The sequence below is a fragment of the Monodon monoceros genome, unplaced genomic scaffold (assembly GCF_005190385.1).
Source record: "Monodon monoceros isolate NGI ecotype Baffin Bay Population unplaced genomic scaffold, NGI_Narwhal_1 Super_Scaffold_12, whole genome shotgun sequence".
Lineage (NCBI taxonomy): Eukaryota > Metazoa > Chordata > Mammalia > Artiodactyla > Monodontidae > Monodon > Monodon monoceros.
In genome coordinates, this window is record NW_021703768.1 from 81,762,165 (window position 1) to 81,780,547 (window position 18,383).

Consider the following 18,383-nt stretch of genomic DNA (forward strand, 5'->3'; position numbering starts at 1 on the left):
CCTTAATTGTAAAATAGGAATAATAATGGTTTAGTTTTAGTTTATTTGTTTTTTTCTGGTAAGGACTAAACAAAGATAATCATTTAACATTTGATAAAATGATATCTGGTACACAATAGATGCTTAATTAATATTCAAAATTATTATTCAGTACTAGAGCAGGGAGGGAGGGTTAGATTTTACTTATCAGGCCAGTGGTATTTTACAGATTTCCACAAAAGACTGTTGTTCTGTCAGCTGGAGTGTTCCCTGATAAATTAGAATAATGGTGGTCTTTTCCTAGTATGCAGATTAATTTAAGTAAATTAATATAAATTACTTGTTCTAATAATTTTTCTCCCCTATATGTTTTTAAATCTCTAGTGATGGGCACAACTTGTTTGCGAGACAAATGAAAACATGTAAATGAACAAATATTATTATTATTAATAGAAAAAATTCAGAAGCACCAATTATACTTAGTTTGACAATCTGTCTTTTAAATAGACATGTGTGCCCCCAAATTGTCATTTTATATTATATAAGCAAAATACAATATTTTCTCCCAGGAAACTTGCTCCTAGTTCCTGTGATTGAATTGAAAATATTTTTCATGACACTTTACAAATAATACGGTATTATGCAAAAAACACAATAATCTGCAGATTTAAGATCTCTAGCAATATAAAAATAATCCCTTGTCAGAGGCAGGGAACAGAAAAGAGTTGATTAGTGACAGAGACATTAGGAAAATGGAGAAAATTTGACAACACTTGGACATAGGAGGTGAGAGAAAGAAGAGATTCTTAAACTTTAGTGCAAATAAAAATTACCCTGAGAGCTTAATAAAAATGCATACAGAGTCCATGTCCCCAATCCCAAAAATTCTGGCTCAGAACTTCTGGAATAGTGACCTAGAACCTGCATTTTTAACAAATCCCATTTCTGATTCTGATTCAGGTAGCTAAGAATCACATTTGGAGAAACACTAGAACATGATATGCTCTAACTATTTGGAATCACTAGTTTAACTCTGCTATTTCAGAATTATTTAGCACTTTGCAGTTACTGGCAAGCAATGATGCCAGTGGAAAGCCAAGGGTAAAGGATGACTCCGAGATTTTATGCCTGAACACCTGAGTGAAGAATAATGCCATTAATCAAGACAAGGAACACAATGGTAAAAATGAGATACTGTAAAGAAAGAAAGATGATGATGAACTTTTTTTGTTTTTTGATTGTTGAATATTGGACTTTTTTGAGGAGTGGAAGGGAGTGGCATTACATACTAACTCTCTTCCACATATGACTCTGAATAAGGTTGTGAATAAGGGAGAGAAGAAACCCAAGGAGCCACTTCATTACTGATAAATGCCCAGGCTGGAAGCTAAAATTAGGGTTTGTCACCAATGGTCTTCCTCACACTGGAACGCAGCATTAAGAGGCCTAGTCCCTGCAATTCTACGTGGCAGGAGCAACTGCATTGCTCTGTTACCCCCAAGCAGCTAGAAGACACTATCCTCTCCACCTTACCTACAATAGTCCTTTACACAATTTTTACTGTGGACTCTGTACTTGTCATTTATAACACACACTTCAGAATCAGAATGAATCCAAGTGTTTATTCTGTTATCTCCATTTGAACCTAAGTGCTAAGAGAGCAAGGATCATATCTTACTTGCCTACTATTTAATACTCAGACCCAGTGCTAAGAAAGGAGTAGAAAGTCTAAACAATTTGTTGAATGAATACGTTTTTAAAAGAACAAATACTAACTCTGACTTCTGGTCTGGTGTTTGTTTGTATCTGCTCAAACCAAAGTTCCATGTTACTGATGTCAAAGTTAAACAGGCAGGGCTTCCCTGGTGGCGCAGTGGTTGAGAGTCCGCCTGCCGATGCAGGGGACACGGGTTCGTGCCCTGGTCCACGAAGATCCCACATGCCGCGGAGCGGCTGGGCCCGTGAGCCATGGCCGCTGAGCCTGCGCGTCCGGAGCCCGTGCTCCGCAACGGGAGAGGCCACAACAGTGAGAGGCCCGCGTACCGCAAAAGTTAAACAGGCAAGGAAGACTTATCCAAGTTTACTGCAATAGAGAAGAGGGGCCAGGACTCTGAGCTCAACTCACCAGAAAATAACAAAAAGCTTATGAGATTTTAAGAGTAGGGAGGCTCTTAGGCCAATTCTGTTTACTAATTAGCTTTACCCAAAGAAAAAGTAAAGTTTTCTCGTAGCTTTGTGGCAGGAGGTAGTTTTACAAATTGAAACAAGATGCCTGCCTAAGTTAGGCTCCTACCCTTCCAAAGAGACTGGGGAATAGGGATATCTTCTTTGTTGACATTTTTCAAAAGGATGGCTCCTTGTTCCTTAAGAAAGACAGCCCTGGGTTGTATCACCGGCAAGAACTTATTTAAAGATTTATATTTCAAAAATGCAGAGAATCAATGTACAGTTACAAGTTTTCTACCGTAAATGCCCTAAGGAAAGAGACGTCAAGGACCTAGAGGCAGGAAGAAACCTGTCTAAAATTTGTACCTGAGCTGAGGGAAACGTCAAGGCGGTCTTAATAAATGATTAGCTGTGTTTCTGCAGTTCTGCACCAACGAACTCAAATTACGAGCTTCCAATCTCTCATGGTTTCTTCATGCAAAGAGCTGCTGCACACTTTAAACACCTTTTTCTTGTTTACTTTCTTACTTGTGAGCCAACCACGGAGCTCTTCCCCGCGCCTCTGGCAGGGCGCGTGCGCAGATGGCCTGCGCGCCTGACGTCACGGAACGCGCCAGCCCCGGCATGTTAGCAACCGAAAGCGTCCCTGGTAGCAGTGGCTGCTGAGATGTACGAACTTCCGGTTCTCCCGGCAGCTGCAGCCGCTGACGCTTCTGCCAGCTGCTGTGGCCGGGTCTTAGCCCGGGATTTGGTCACTATTCGTTCTTCACTGCGCCCATGGTCCCACCTGGAGCCAGGGCGGCGGGCCCGGCAGCTACCACGTGGTGAGAGGGCGGTCCGGGGAAAATGAAGGCGACGCACTGTAGCTGCTGCCTCAGCCACCTGCTCGCCTCCGCCCTCCTGCTGTTGCTACTGCTGCCTGAGTTGAGAGGGCCCTTAGAGGTACTGCTGCAGGCGGCCGAGGCCGTGCCGGATCCCATGCCTCCGGACCGTGGGCCGCGAACCCTGCCACCTCTGCCGTCCGGCCCCACAGCTGCCCAGTCCCCGGGCCGCGCTCCGGCCGAAGCCGAGGGACCACGGGGCGCCGAGGGCGTCAATAGCAGCACTCCCAGTGCGGGGCTTGCAGCCGAAGACCCAGGCGGGAAAGCGGGGGAAGAAGGCCCAGTGGGTGGCGTCCTCGCTGTGAGCCCCAACCCCAGCGACAAGCCCATGACCCAACGAGCCCTGACCGTGTTGATGGTGGTGAGTGGCGCGGTGCTGGTGTACTTCGTCGTCAGAACGGTCAGGTGAGGCGAAGCCTCGATGAGCCTCCCTCGCAGGCCTGAAATGGGCTATCTTTTGACCTGGCGTTGCCCTCTTCCCACCTCCAGTATCATGGGTTCCTGCCTGAGTGAGAGACTGTGAGGATGAATGTCTTAAAATTCTGTGGTACATTTGGGAGTATTTAAACCACCAAGTACTTGCTCCCTTTCATTTATAAGTTATAAATTAGTACCGAACCTCTAAATCAATCTTTATTTGAGTAAATTAATACTAATGCAGAATGACCTTATTATATGGGTACTTTATTTTATAAAATGTAAAAGAAGAAAAGTTCTTTTAGCAGTAGGTTCTTTTTTTTTTTTTACATCTTTATTGGAGTATAATTGCTTTACAATGGTGTGTTAGTTTCTGCTTATAACAAAGTGAATCAGTTATACATATACATATGTTCCCATATCTCTTCCCTCTTGTGTCTCCCTCCCTCCCACCCTCCCTAGCCCACCCCTCTAGGTGGTCACAAAGCACCGAGCTGATCTCCCTGTGCTATGCGGCTGCTTCCCACTAGCTATTTTACATTTGGTAGTGTATATATGTCCATGCAACTCTCTCACTTTGTCACAGCTTACCCTTCCACCTCCCCATATCCTCAAGTCCATTCTCTAGTAAGTCTGTGTCTATTCCTGTCTTACACCTAGGTTCTTCATGACATTTTTTTTCTTAGATTCCATATATATGTGTTAGCATACGGTATTTGTCTTTCTCTTTCTGACTTACTTCACTCTGTATGACAGACTCTAGCTCCATCCACCTCACTACAAATAACTCAATTTCGTTTCTTTTTATGGCTGAGTAATATTCCACTGTATATATGTGCCACATCTTCTACATCCATTCATCCGATGATGGACACTTAGGTTGTTTCCATCTCCTGGCTATTGTAAATAGAGCTGCAATGAACATTTTGGTACATGACTCTTTTTGAATTATGGTTTTCTCAGGGTATATGCCCAGTAGTGGGATTGCTGGGTCATATGGTAGTTCTATTTGTAGTTTTTTAAGGAACCTCCATACTGTTCTCCATAGTGGCTATACCAATTCACATTCCCACCAGCAGTGCAAGAGTGTTCCATTTTCTCCACACCCTCTCCAGCATTTATTGTTTCTAGATTTTTTGATGATGGCCATTCTGACTGGTGTGAGATGATATCGCATTGTAGTTTTGATTTGCATTTCTCTAATGATTAAGGATGTTGAGCATTCTTTCATGTGTTTGTTGGCAGTCTGTATATCTTCTTTGGAGAAATGTCTATTTAGCTCTTCTGCCCATTTTTGGATTGGGTTGTTTGTTTTTTGTTGTTGAGCTGCATGAACTGCTTGTAAATTTTGGAGATTAATCCTTTGTCAGTTGCTTCATTAGCAAGTATTGTCTCCCATTCTGAGGGTTGTCTTTTCATCTTGTTTATGGTTTCCTTTGCTGTGCAAAAGCTTTTAAGTTTCATTAGGTCCCATTTGTTTACTTTTGTTTTTATTTGCATTTCCCTAGGATGTGGGTCAAAAATTATCTTGCTGTGGTTTATGTCATAGAGTGTTCTGCCTATGTTTTCCTCTAAGAGTTTGATAGTTTCTGGCCTTACATTTAGGTCTTTAATCCATTTTGAGCTTATTTTTGTGTATGGTGTTAGGGAGTGATCTAATCCCATACTTTTACATGTACCTGTCCAGTTTTCCCAGACCACTTATTGAAGAGGCTGTCTTTTCTCCACTGTACATTTCTGCCTCCTTTATCAAAGATAAGTTGACCATATGTGTGTGGGTTTATCTCTGGGCTTTCTATCCTGTTCCATTGATCTATATTTCTGCTTTTGTGCCAGTACCATACTGTCTTGATTACTGTAGCTTTGTAGTACAGTCTGAAGTCAGGGAGCCTGACTCCTCCAGTTCCGTTTTTTGTTCTCAAGATTGCTTTGGCTATTTGGGGTCTTTTGTGTTTCCATACAAATTGTGAAATTTTTTGTTCTAGTTCTGTGAAAAATGCCAGTGGTAGTTTGACAGGGATTGCATTGAATCTGTAGATTGCTTTGGGTAGTAGAGTCATTTTCACAATGTTGATTCTTCCAATCCAAGAACATGGTATATCTCTCCATCTATTTGTATCATCTTTAATTTCTTTCATCAGTGTCTTATAATTTTCTGCATACAGGTCTTTTGTCTCCTTACGTAGGTTTCTTCCTAGGTACTTTATTCTTTTTGTTGCAACGGTAAATGGGAGTGTTTTCTTGATTTCACTTTCAGATTTTTCATCATTAGTGTATAGGAATGCCAGAGATTTCTGTGCATTAATTTTGTATCCTGCTACTTTACCAAATTCATTGATTAGCTCTAGTAGTTTTCTGGTAGCATCTTTAGAATTCTCTATGTATAGTATCATGTCATATGCAAACAATGACAGCTTTACTTCTTCTTTTCCGATTTGGATTTCTTTTATTTCCTTTTCTTCTCTAATTGCTGTGGCTAAAACTTCCAAAACGATGTTGAATAAGAGTGGTGAGAGTGGGCAACCTTGTCTTGTTCCTGATCTTACTGGAAATGCTTTCAGTTTTTCACCACTGAGGACGATGTTGGCTGTGGGTTTGTCATATATGGCCTTTATTATGTTGAGGAAAGTTCCCTCTATGCCGACTTTCTGCAGGGTTTTTATCATAAATGGGTGTTGAATTTTGTCAAAAGCTTCCTCTGCATCTATTGAGATGACCATATGGTTTTTCTCCTTCAGTTTGTTAATATGGTATATCACATTGATTGATTTGCTTATATTGAAGAATCCTTGAATTCCTGGAATAAACCCCAGTTGATCATGGTGTATGATCCTCTTAATGTGCTGCTGGATTCTGTTTGCTAGTATTTTGTTGAGGATTTTTGCATCTATGTTCATCAGTGATATTGGCCTGTAGTTTTCTTTCTTTGTGACATCCTTGTCTGGTTTTGTTATCAGGGTGATGGTGGCCTCGTAGAATGAGTTTGGGAGTGTTCCTCCCTCTGCTATATTTTGGAAGAGTTTGAGAAGGATAGGTGTTAGCTCTTCTCTAAATGTTTGATAGAATTCGCCTGTGAAGCCATCTGGTCCTGGGCTTTTGTTTGTTGGAAGATTTTTAATCACAGTTTCAATGTCAGTGCTTGTGATTGGTCTATTCATATTTTCTATTTCTTCTTGATTGACTCTTGGCAAATTGTGCATTTCTAAGAATTTGTCCATTTCTTCCAGGTTGTACATTTTATTGGCATAGAGTTGCTTGTAGTAATCTCTCATGATCTTTTGTATTTTTGCAGTGTCAGTTGTTACTTCTTTTTCATTTCTAATTCTATTGATTTGAGTCTTCTCCCTTTTTTTCTTGATGAGTCTGGCTAATGGTTTATCTATTTTATCTTCTCAAAGAACCAGCTTTTAGTTTTTTTGATCTTTGCTATAGTTTCCTTCATTTCTTTTTCATTTATTTCTGATCTGATCTTTATTATTTATTTCCTTCTGCTAACTTTGGGGATTTTTTGTTCTTCTTTCTCTAATTGCTTTAGGTGCAAGGTTTGGTTGTTTATTCGAGATGTTTCCTGTTTCATAAGGTAGGATTGTATTGCTACTTCCCTCTTAGAACTGCTTTTGCTGCATCCCATAGGTTTTGGGTCGTCGTGTCTCCATTGTCATCTGTTTCTAGGTATTTTTTTATTTCCTCTTTGATTTCTTCAGTGATCACTTCGTTATTAAGTAGTGTATTGTTTAGCCTCCATGTGTTTGTATTTTTTACAGATCTTTTCCTTTAATTGATATCTAGTCTCATAGCACTGTGGAAGGAAAACATACTTGATACAATTTCAATTTTCTTAAATTTGCCAAAGCTTGATTTGTGACCCAAGAGATGATCTATCCTGGAGAATGTTCCATGAGCACTTGAGAAAAATGTGTATTCTGTTGTTTTTGGATGGAATGTCCTATAAATATCAATTAAGTCCATCTTGTTTAATGTATCATTTAAAGCTTGTGTTTCCTTATTTATTTTCATTTTGGATGATCTCTCCATTGGTGAAAGTGGGGTGTTAAAGTCCCCTACTGTGAATGTGTTACTGTCGATTTCCCCTTTTATGGCTGTTAGTATTTGCCTTATGTATTGAGGTGCTCCTATGTTGGGTGCATAAATATTTACAATTGTTATATCTTCTTCTTGGATCGATCCCTTGATCATTATGTAGTGTCCTTCTTTGTCTCTTCTAATAGTCTTTATTTTAAAGTCTATTTTGTCTGATATGAGAATTGCTACTCCAGCTTTCTTCTGGTTTCCATTTGCATGGAATATCTTTTTCCATCCCCTCACTTTCAGTCTGTATGTGTCTCTAGGTCTGAAGTGGGTCTCTTGTAGACAGCATATATATGGGTCTTGTTTTTGTATCCATTCAGCCAGTCTATGTATTTTTGTTGGAGCATTTAATCCATTTACATTTAAGGTAATTATTGATATGTATGTTCCTTTTCCCATTTTCTTAATTGTTTTGGGTTTGTTATTGTAGGTCTTTTCGTTCTCTTGTGTTTCCTGCCTAGAGAAGTTCCTTTAGCATTTGTTGTAAAGCTGGTTTGGTGGTGCTGAACTCTCTTAGCTTTTCCTTGTCTGTAAAGGTTTTAATTTCTCCATCAAATCTGAATGAGATCCTTGCTGGGTAGAGTAATCTTGGTTGTAGGTTTTTCTCCTTCATCACTTTAAATATGTCCTGCCAGTCCCTTCTGACTTGCAGAGTTTCTGCTGAAACATCAGCTGTTAACCTTATGGGGATTCCATTGTGTGTTATTTGTTGTTTTTCCCTTGCTGCTTTTAATATGTTTTCTTTGTATTTAATTTTTAACAGTTTGATTAATATGTGTCTTGGCATGTTTCTCCTTGGATTTATCCTGTATGGGACTGTCTGTGCTTACTGGACTTGATTAATTATTTTCTTTCCCATATTAGGGAAGTTTTCAACTATAATCTCTTCAAATATTTTCTCAGTCCCTTTCTTTTCCTCTTCTTCTTCTGGAATGCCTATAATTCAAATGTTGGTGCATTTAATGTTGTCCCAGAGGTCTCTGAGACTTTTCTCAGTTCTTTTCATTCTTTTTTCTTTATTCTGCACTGCAGTAGTTATTTCCACTATTTTTTCTTCCAGGTCACTTATCCGTTCTTCTGCCTCAGTTATTCTGCTATTGATCCCATCTAGAGTATTTTTCATTTCATTTATTGTGTTGTTCATCGTTGCTTGTTTCATCTTTAGTTCTTCTCGGTCCTTTTTAAATGTTTCTTGCATTTTCTCTATTCTATTTCCAAGATTTTGGATCATCTTTACTACATTATTCTGAATTTTTTTTCAGGTAGACTGCCTATTTCCTCTTCATTTGTTAGGTCTGGTGGGTTTTTATCTTGCTCCTTCTTCTGCTGTGTGTTTTTCTGTCTCCTCATTTTGCTTAGCTTACTGTGTTTGTGGTCTCCTTTTTGCAGGCTGCAGGTTCGTCTTTCCCATTGTTTTTGGTGTCTGTCCCCAGTGGGTAAAGTTGGTTCAGTGGGTTGTGTAGGCTTCCTGGTGGAGGGGACTAGTGCCTGTGTTCTGGTGGATGAGGCTGGATCTTGTCTTTCTGGTGGGCAGGTCCACGTCTGGTGGTGTGTTTTGGGTGTCTGTGTACTTATTATCATTTTAGGCAGCCTCTCTGCTAATGGGTGGGGTTGTGTTCCTGTCTTGCTAGTTGTTTGGCATAGAGTGTCCAGGACTGTAGCTTGCTGGTCGTTGAATGAAGCTGGTTGTTGGTGTTGAGATGGAGATCTCTGGGAGTTTTTCGCTGTTTGATATTATGTGGAGCTGGGAGGCTGTAGCACCAAGAGCCTTTCATCCACATGGCTCAGAATAAAAGGGAGAAAAAGTAGAAAGAAACAAAGAAACAAAGAAAGAAAGAAAGGAAGGGAGGGAGGAAATAAGGAGATAAAAGAAAATAAAATAAAGTAAGATAAAATAAAATAAATATTTTATTTAAAATAAATATTTTATTAAAATAAAAAATAATTACTAAGAAAAAATTTTTTTCAAAAAGTAAATAAAATTATGGACGGAAAGAACCCTAGGACAAGTGGTGAAAGCAAAGCTATACAGACAAAATCTCACACAGAAGCATACACATACACACTCACAAAAAGAGGAAAAAGGGAAAAAATAATAAATCTTGCTCTCAAGGTCCATCTTCTCAATTTGGGATGATTCGTTGTCTATTCAGGTATTCCACAGATGCAGGGTACGTCAGGTTGATTGTGGAGCTTTAATCCACTGCTCCTGAGGCTGCTGGGAGAGATTTCCCTTTCTCTTCTTTGTTCGCTCAGTTCCCGGGACTCAGCTTTGGATTTGGCCCCGCCTCTGCGTGTCGGTCACTGGAGGGCGTCTGTTCTTCGCTCAGACAGGACGGGGTTAAAGGAGCCGCTGATTCGGGGGCTCTGGCTCACTCAGGCCGGGGGGGAGGGAGGGGCACGATGCGGGGTGAGCCTGCGGTGGCAGAGGCCGGCGTGATGTTGCACCACCCTGAGGCGCACCGTGCGTTCTCCTGGGGACGTTGTCCCTGGATCCTGGGACCCTGGCAGTGGCGGGCTACGCAGGCTCCCAGGAAGGGAGTTGTGGATAGTGACCTGTGGTCGCACACAGGCTTCTTGGTGGCGGCAGCAGCAGCCTTAGCGTCTCGTGCCCATCTCTGGGGTCCACACTGTTAGCCGCGGCTCGCGCCAGTCTCTGGAGCTCCTTTAAGCAAGGCTCTTAATCCCCTCTCCTCGCGCACCAGGAAACAAAGAGGGAAGAAAATGTCTCTTGCCTCTTCGGCAGGTCCAGACTTTTCCCCGAACTCCCTCCCAGCTAGCCGTGGTGCACTAACCCCCTGCAGGCTGTGTTCATGCTGCCAACCCCAGTCGTCTCCCTGAGCTCCAACCTCTCCCTGAAGCCCGAGCCTCAGCTCCCAGCCCCGCACGCCCCGGCCGGTGAGCAGACAAGCCTCTGGGGCTAGTGAGTGCTGGTCGGTACCGATCCTCTGAGCGGGAATCTCTCTGCTTTGCCCTCCGCACCCCTGTTGCTGCGCTCTCCTCTGCGGCTCCGAAGCTTCCCCCCTCCGCCACCCTCAGTCTCCGCCCGCGAAGGGGCTTCCTAGTGTGTGGAAACCTTTCCTCCTTCACAGCTCCCTCCCACTGGTGCAGGTCCCATCCCTATCCTTTTGTCTCTGTTTATTCTTTTTTCTTTTGCCCTACCCAGGTACGTGGGGGAGTTTCTTGCCTTTTGGGAGGTCTGAGGTCTTCTGCCAGCATTCAGTAGGTGTTCTGTATGAGTTGTTCCACGTGTAGATGTATTACTGATATATCTGTGGGGAGGAAGGTGATCTCCACATCTTACTCTTCCACCATCTTCCCCCTCCACCACCTTAGTAATTCGGTTGTACCATATGAAATTTCTTACATTCCACCTTTTTTAACCGGGAATACTGACAATTTTGTATGATTCAATCTTTGTCATAGCCCCTATTAGAAACATCTAGCATTCTTTTACATGGCACTAAATATTTCAATGCAAAGTGTTACCGGTTGCATGATAAGATGGAAAACTGATACCTATGCCGGGGGGGGGGATGTCATAAATATGATCCTGTTTTAATATTGGTACATATGTTTAATATCCTAACTATCCTATCCTGATTTTAAATTTACAAAAATTTGAATGAGTAAATGGATAAATTTGATATCTTACACACAAAAAACCTTTGCAAAGTGAATTCATCTATAAATCTAAGTCATTCGGAAGTTGAAACTTACAAATGAATAGTTTTTTTAGCCTATTCTTACTACAGAATGTTAGATTATAGAATTACTTAAATTTCAGATTTGGTACAGATATGGACATGTAAATGACATCTTTCACTTTATATATGATGAAACTGACTTAGAAGACTAAAGTGGTTTAATTTGTGTCCCATGGAGTCTATTGACCATCTATGATTGTAAAATCCATTGTTTGCTTTGTTTGACTTTTTTTCCCATTAACGTGGTGTCTGTGTCCTAAGACTGTGATCAACCTTTTGATGAAGTAGACCAGGTCTTTATGTTGTACCAGGTTATGAGTAAAAGTAGAAGACTGTCACTTATTTTTCTACTCCTCTTAATGCCTTATCAAGTAGAAAAGGAATTATATAATTCAATTAGTGACACTTGTTACTGTTGTAAGTAACTTCCACTTGATACGTTCCACTGTTACTGAAGTAAAGTTATTTTATGGCATCAATCATGATATTAAAATATTTCAACTATGTAGTAAGACTGATTTGGAAATCTATAATAAAGCCTCTTTAACTGGGTTAGTTGGGTACCACCTCTCTGAAGAGTTGACATGCAGAGCCAAGACCTCACTGTTAAAAGGAGCCAGCCAAGAGAAGAGCTGAGGAAGCACTGTGTAGTTTCCTCCTGTATAAATACAGTAGAGGGTAGGTTTATAGGAATGCACTGGTTTGTTTTCTAAACTATTTCACATTTTTTCCTGTAACTGCCTACCCTCTACTATTTCATATATTTCTTTAAGTGGATTTATTTAAACTGAAAATTTCCTTTTAAACATATCTATTTATTATTTTGTGAACAGAAAACCAACATCCCTTGGCTTAAATAACTGATTGAAGAAGTACAATGTAAGCCAGTGGTAGACATGTGGTCCAGGGAACCCTGGAGGGTGGGAGGGTTCTCTGAGACCTCTTCAGGGGATCTGCAAGATCAAAACTATTTTCAAAATAATACATTCTAAGTTTGTAGGGCACAAGAAGTTCATTGATACAGTTTCAAATTGCACATTGCAACTAGCTTTTAAGAAACTACTTCTTGTTGAGTTTTGGTGTACTATCAAAATAGCATGAACACCAGTATCTGAAAACACTATTAAAATGCACCTCCCTTTTCCAAGCTCATATCTACATGAACCTGGATTTTCTTTATATCCTTCAACCAAACAACACATTGCAAATGATTGAAGGCAGAAGCAGATATGAAAATCTAGCTGTTTTCTATTTTCTCTCTTTTCATTTTCTATCTAGTTCTATCCATTTAAGCCAGACATTAAAGGGATTTGAAAAATCTAAATCTATGCCAATTTTCATCTTTTTCTGTTTTCTTTTTGATAATATATTTTTCACAGAAACTATGTTAATATGTAGTGGATTTATTCTAATTTTAAAAAGCAAATGATATTTTAAAGTTTTCTTAGGTTTAATTAACATATTAATAATCCACCTAATTGATATATAATCCACATATTTATAAGCTCTTTGGGGTCCTGAATAATTTTTAAGAACGGAAAGGAATTTTAAGATCAAAACATTTGAGAACCACTGGTGGGAACAATATTATTTGAGTTATATACTGTTGGTTCACAAAATCCAGCAAATCCAGGCCCACTTTCTATTAAAGAGGGAGTTAGAAAATGAGGTGTTACAGACATATTACCACTAAACTGAGACTTTCTTCTTGATATAAAGAAATATTAGAAGAAAATTGAAGCAGTAATTACTTTTCCCACTATATAATTGTTAGTTAATGCTGTCTGTATATTTCCTATAAATATCCAGAGTATCCTAAGTGTTATGTTTCATATACATATAAATAATGGGTCTGATGATAACTTTTTGGGGATGATCTTTTTTCATTTTGCTTCCACCTTATGTATAATCTGATATATAATTGTTTATCGCCATTGATTTTCTATCTTCATTTCTGTAAAGCTCGGAAGGGTACAGTCTTTTCAGTCTGATTCTGTTGGATGACTCACTAATATTGTGTGTTAACAGCCAAATTCTGAACCTATGGCTAAGAAAAACTGGACTCTTTAACCAGCATCTAGTACATTCATTTAGTCCAAGTCCTAAATTTAGTTGGCCACCTGATGTCCAAAGCTTGACTGATGCTAACAATGTCTGGGCAATGTTCAGAACTTATGCTTTTTGCTTCCAGATTATGGGATGAAAACTATTCATTTTGGTGAATGCCCATTTTGACCCCCCAACTTCCAAAATAGTTGTGACAACAAAGCAGCATTATTTATTTGTGCCAAGGGGGAAGAATGGGCCAAAATCATCATTTCATTAACTGATATGTGAAAACACAGAATATTTTACTTGTAAAGTAGTTGAAGTCCCTGAAATGTCCATATTGTTTTAATCTAATTCAGTTATAATGAATGTGTAACTAGAGATAACTTTCCCTTTGAGTCTGGAAATATTCCAAAGAACAATTAGATTCTCTTTATAGAAATTGAAATATATATATAGAGAAGGAACAGAGTAGGCTTCCTAAGATTAATACATAGTCTTTATGAGAAGAGGCTGTCTCCTTCTCTATTATATCCCCAGTGCTGAACGTTATGTACAAAATAGGGTAGGCACTGAGTAAGTAGTTGCCTAATGAATGAGTGTTCTTAGTTCTTGTCGGGGATCAGTGTGAGTCTGGGGAAGACTCAAAAACATGAGAACAAAGGCTATTTACTTATCTTTTTTTTTTTTTTTTTTTGTGGTATGCGGGCCTTTCACTGTTGTGGCCTCTCTCGTTGCGAAGCACAGGCTCCGGACGTGCAGACCCAGCGGCCATGGCTCACAGGCCCAGCCGCTCCGCAGCATGTGGGATCTTCCCAGACGGGGCCACAAACCCGTGTCCCCTGCATCGGCAGGCGGACTTCCAACCACTGCGCCACCAGGGAAGCCCTACTTATCATTTTTTATCCAAGGCTAAGTACAGTGTTTGCACTCAGACATTTAGTAAATGAACTAAGTTTGATTAGACTGAGAAAATAAATGTTTGGGTAGGGAAAACAATTATTTTATTACGTTTTTCAAAAGAAATAACATTCCCCATCTTTCTCCTCCTGTACACTTTTCCTTTCATGCTTCATTCTAATATTAAAGGAATATTAGATTACTGCTTCTATCAGTTACTATTTTAGTTAAACAGATAGAACAAGCCTGGCTAACTTAAACTAATGGGGATTTACTGGAAGAATGTTGAGATCTCAGAAAGTCACAGAGAAACTGGAGAATCGGTTCTGGGAACAGGCAGAAACTAAGTCAGCTTAGGAGACAAGACATCAAAATACCACACAGGTTTCTTTGCAGGAACATACCATTGTATAGATACGCAGTAGTTTTCAGTCTCTTTGTCCCTCAGCTTAGGAATCAAATTCCATGGAAGGAGAAATAAGTTAAGTCTATCTATTGGCAGAGGTGGTGGGAATCTTAATTATCATCTCACCAGACAGTTTATTGTGGTAGAGATACTACCAATAAAGGAATATGGGTGCAAAAAGAAAAGAATACCATCACCGAAACAACATATTTACACCTCCCTGATCCATCTTTGCTCTAGGAATCAAGGAGGAATATAAACTATCCATACCCGCCTTGCTAGATATTTTTTAGCCTAGCAGTTTGAAATGCCAGTCCCTATGAGTGGCTCAAAAAGTGTCATGCAATTTGACCAGCAGTCTGTAAGGTCACTAATCACCTCCAAGCTACCAAATATTCTTTATTCTACCAGAAGGGTCTTTACTCTGAATAGCTCTACTGCATTTGTTACCAATCATTTAATTCTTGAGTAATTTTCCTCTATTGGCTTTTGATCCTTTTTACTATTTTAACCCCTTTTCAGTATAGTCTTATGGGAAGTCAGACTTTCTGAGTTCTAATCCCAAGAGCTGTATACTCTTGAGTAAGTTACACAGCAGCTCTAAAGTTCAGCTCAGGTTTTGTAAAATAGAGAAAATGATAGTATTTACCAGAATGGATTGTTTCAAGGACCTATACCAAGTACTTAGCACAGTTCCTGGCACATAATAACTGCTCAATGAATTTTACTAGTGATAATGATTATTATTTTTCTTATCACTCTTTTCTGATCTCTTCCATGGATCTTTTCCATTTTCTCTTATAATAAGGACAAAAATCTAGGCTTCTGAGAGTGCTTCTTTTTATTTATTTATTTGTAATTGAATGAAAGAGTCCTTAAATTCTATAGTGATCTACAATTTTCAAAAGTTTCACACAGATGATTTCGTGCTTCTAAAGCTATCTCTTTAGTCTGTTCTTCTACATATGATAATGGGGTTTTCTGCATTTAAACAATATTTATCATGTGCAGTTCTGGGAGATAAAAGTAATGAGGTGAATTTGTTGGGGAATTTGGGCCAGGGTAGTGCTCCCCCACCTTTTTCGTGCCATGCCACACTTAGAAATTGATATTCATGTAGGGTAAATGCTTGAGACTATTTGCCCTGATCTCCGTCTACGTTGGACTCTGTTAGCTACTCCAAAGGGCTAAGGAGATCTTTGTTTTGGCACATCAGTAAACCATTTGCGTGTATGACACAGTCGTTGGGAAGTGTTTATAGAATGGTGCTGAATGTGGACTATGTAAAGAAGTAGTTGGACAAGTTATCATATGGGCTACCTTTAAACCCAGATTCTTAAAATGAAGAGAATCATATGGAAACATACAAGTGGGTGATGGAACACTGGTAACCTAACTCAGAGAAGCTAGGATGCTCAACGCCCTTATCAGTTAGGAGGTTTTTACCTGTGAGTAATAGAATATCCAATTAAACGTGACTTTAACATAGGGACATGTTTTGTAGTTGTTTCTTATCGTGAATACGAGCAGGCTTAGGCTTAGTTCAGTGACTTTGTGAGATTATCAAGGATTCTGGCTTTTTCTTTCCTTGTCTCACCATGGGATGGCTACCTCAGCTTTAAGCATTATGTTCCCACACAATAGTATCTCAAATAGGAAAGAGGGAAGGGGGCCTGAAAAGAGGCCTTCTCTTCCTATGTTCTTTTTTAATCAAGGAGAAAAATCTTTCCCAGAAACCCCACTACTTGAGTTAACCCCTTCTATCTCATTTGTCTGAACTGCTTCATCTACTTAGCCCTAGACAATGACTGGCAAAAGGGAAATTATATTTTCATGATTGGTTGCACCAATTATTATGATCATTATATATCTCTTAGGGCTGGGCTCAGTTGCTGTCTAACCAAAATCATGGTACTGTTAAGGCAGAAGAGAGTTTCCTTTAGGATAAACAAAAAGCAGATACTGTTACAGTGATCAAAACTAAGAGATGGCCTAACCAGAACATCATAAATGTACTTATTATTGTAAGTAGCTACCAAGTCATTACTTTTTACCATGAAAGGATGAACCCGAAAATGCAATTCACTTAAAACAATATATCCAGACTGGTATAATGTAAGATCATTGTATAAGGGATCAGAAGACTGTTTGGTAGCTAATTTTGGACGTTGGTTAGAATTACTTTGAATCATTAGGAAGACAATATAGCTTAATGTTTAAGAACCTAGACTTGAGAATCAACCTGCTTGTATTTGGATCCTAGCTCTACCATTTACTGTCCCAAATTTAATTTTTCCTGAGCTTTGACTTTCTATGTTTAGAATGAGGATACTTATAGGATTGTTGTGAGGATTACATCAGGTAATGCTTGCAAGCTGCTTAGCTCAATGCCTGACATATGTGCACACTCGGTAAATAGTAATATTCTTAGTGAAATTTTTCTGTATCTAGAATTGCTATTGTAATATATTTGGGGGTTTTTTACAGTATTTTCTGTAAAAAAATGTATTTCCCCCATACCATACTCTGTGGTGTTTGACCTCTTAAACTATAATCAGCAAGAGGTTAGGTCTGACAAGGCTAGAGATGGGGTGGGAGCAAGGAGAAAAAAGGAGGTTGTAAGAGAAATCTGCTAGAATGTTGGTCATAGAGCCAGTCAAAGGTGAGGTGGGATGAATCTTAGAGGCGCTGGTTTGTGAATAAGACTTTAAAGTCGGTTGGGGAATAAACCCATGCTGAACTGTTAGAGGTGGAGGTCAGGAGAATTATCAGTCTTCACATCCCAAATTCTAGGGCCTAAAAGAGAACACTAGGAAACCTATATAAAGACAAAGAGGAAAGATGACAAGGGAGCTATGTGCTGTGCACCTTCATGTAGGATACTTCATAGCTAAGCTATATGACATTTACTTAAGGTTTACTTCACCTGGGGGTATCCACCAGAATACCATCAAATGGGAGACAGATCTAAACACAAGAACTGATCGTACATGCTGAATTACAGGGAGCTTGTTTAGAAAAGGGGTCTATCAGAGAAAGCAACATTCCAATAACCTAAACATAGATAAACATGCATTTGATCTTTTCTTTTTTAACTTTTAGGTATTAGCAGTGAACATGTTACGGGAGATGAAGAGTGGCAGGATACCTTGCTGGGGAATCTTCTATTTAGTGCTGCACTTGGTCAAGCTTGTGATAGTGACAGAGCCTGGTAACTTATAAGCCAAAAGAGAGGACCCAAGAATAATTATGAAAAGAAGCCAAAAAGATTCAAAAGTTCTGTAGTCTATCAACTTGGAGTCAATAACTCATGACAGCACCATTGCTTTACACTAAAGTGGTATAATTACAATGATCCTTGAGAGATCAAAAAGAGTAGAATTAACTCATTTTATCCTATATATTAAGGCATGGATAGCTCTAGTGTTGGATATGGCTCCATGTAGAATGCTGAGATTTTAAAAGAAAAACAATAGTTTGGCTTTTGAAAGGATAAACTTCAATTATTTAGTGTGTAAATGAAGAATAACTACATGTTATAATATGGTAAATTTATATACCCAAAAGATAAGAATGAAACTCCACAGCACAGGTTACAAGTTGAATATTGGTGGTTCTAATTGAGGTAGCACATGAGAATCACCTGGGCTAAAGCAGGTAGGCTAATCTACCTAAAACATCCTAAATGAGTATCTTAGAGGTCCTGGAGTGAATGCATGTTTAATATGCTTAATTATTCTAGGTGTGTGTGTGTGTGTGTGTGTGTGTGTGTGTGTGTGTGTGTGTGTG

General features: G+C 39.4%; 1 protein-coding gene and 1 long non-coding RNA gene across 3 annotated transcripts in view; one reads left to right on the top strand and one right to left on the bottom strand.

The window, feature by feature from the left end:
- The window catches only part of LOC114891939, a 53,878-nt gene extending 51,187 nt beyond the window's left edge, over positions 1–2,691 (bottom strand). Inside the window, exon 1 of the long non-coding RNA XR_003792641.1 lies at positions 2,512–2,691. This is a non-coding gene — a long non-coding RNA (uncharacterized LOC114891939). The remainder of the gene's footprint in view (positions 1–2,511) is intronic.
- A 168-nt stretch (positions 2,692–2,859) lies between these two features.
- The window catches only part of FAM174A (family with sequence similarity 174 member A), a 35,342-nt gene continuing 19,818 nt past the window's right edge, over positions 2,860–18,383 (top strand). For both annotated transcript variants that reach the window (XM_029218043.1, XM_029218044.1), the window contains exon 1: positions 2,860–3,431. In XM_029218043.1, the coding sequence (XP_029073876.1) occupies positions 2,992–3,431 (440 nt within the window). In that variant the 5' untranslated portion in view covers positions 2,860–2,991. The remainder of the gene's footprint in view (positions 3,432–18,383) is intronic.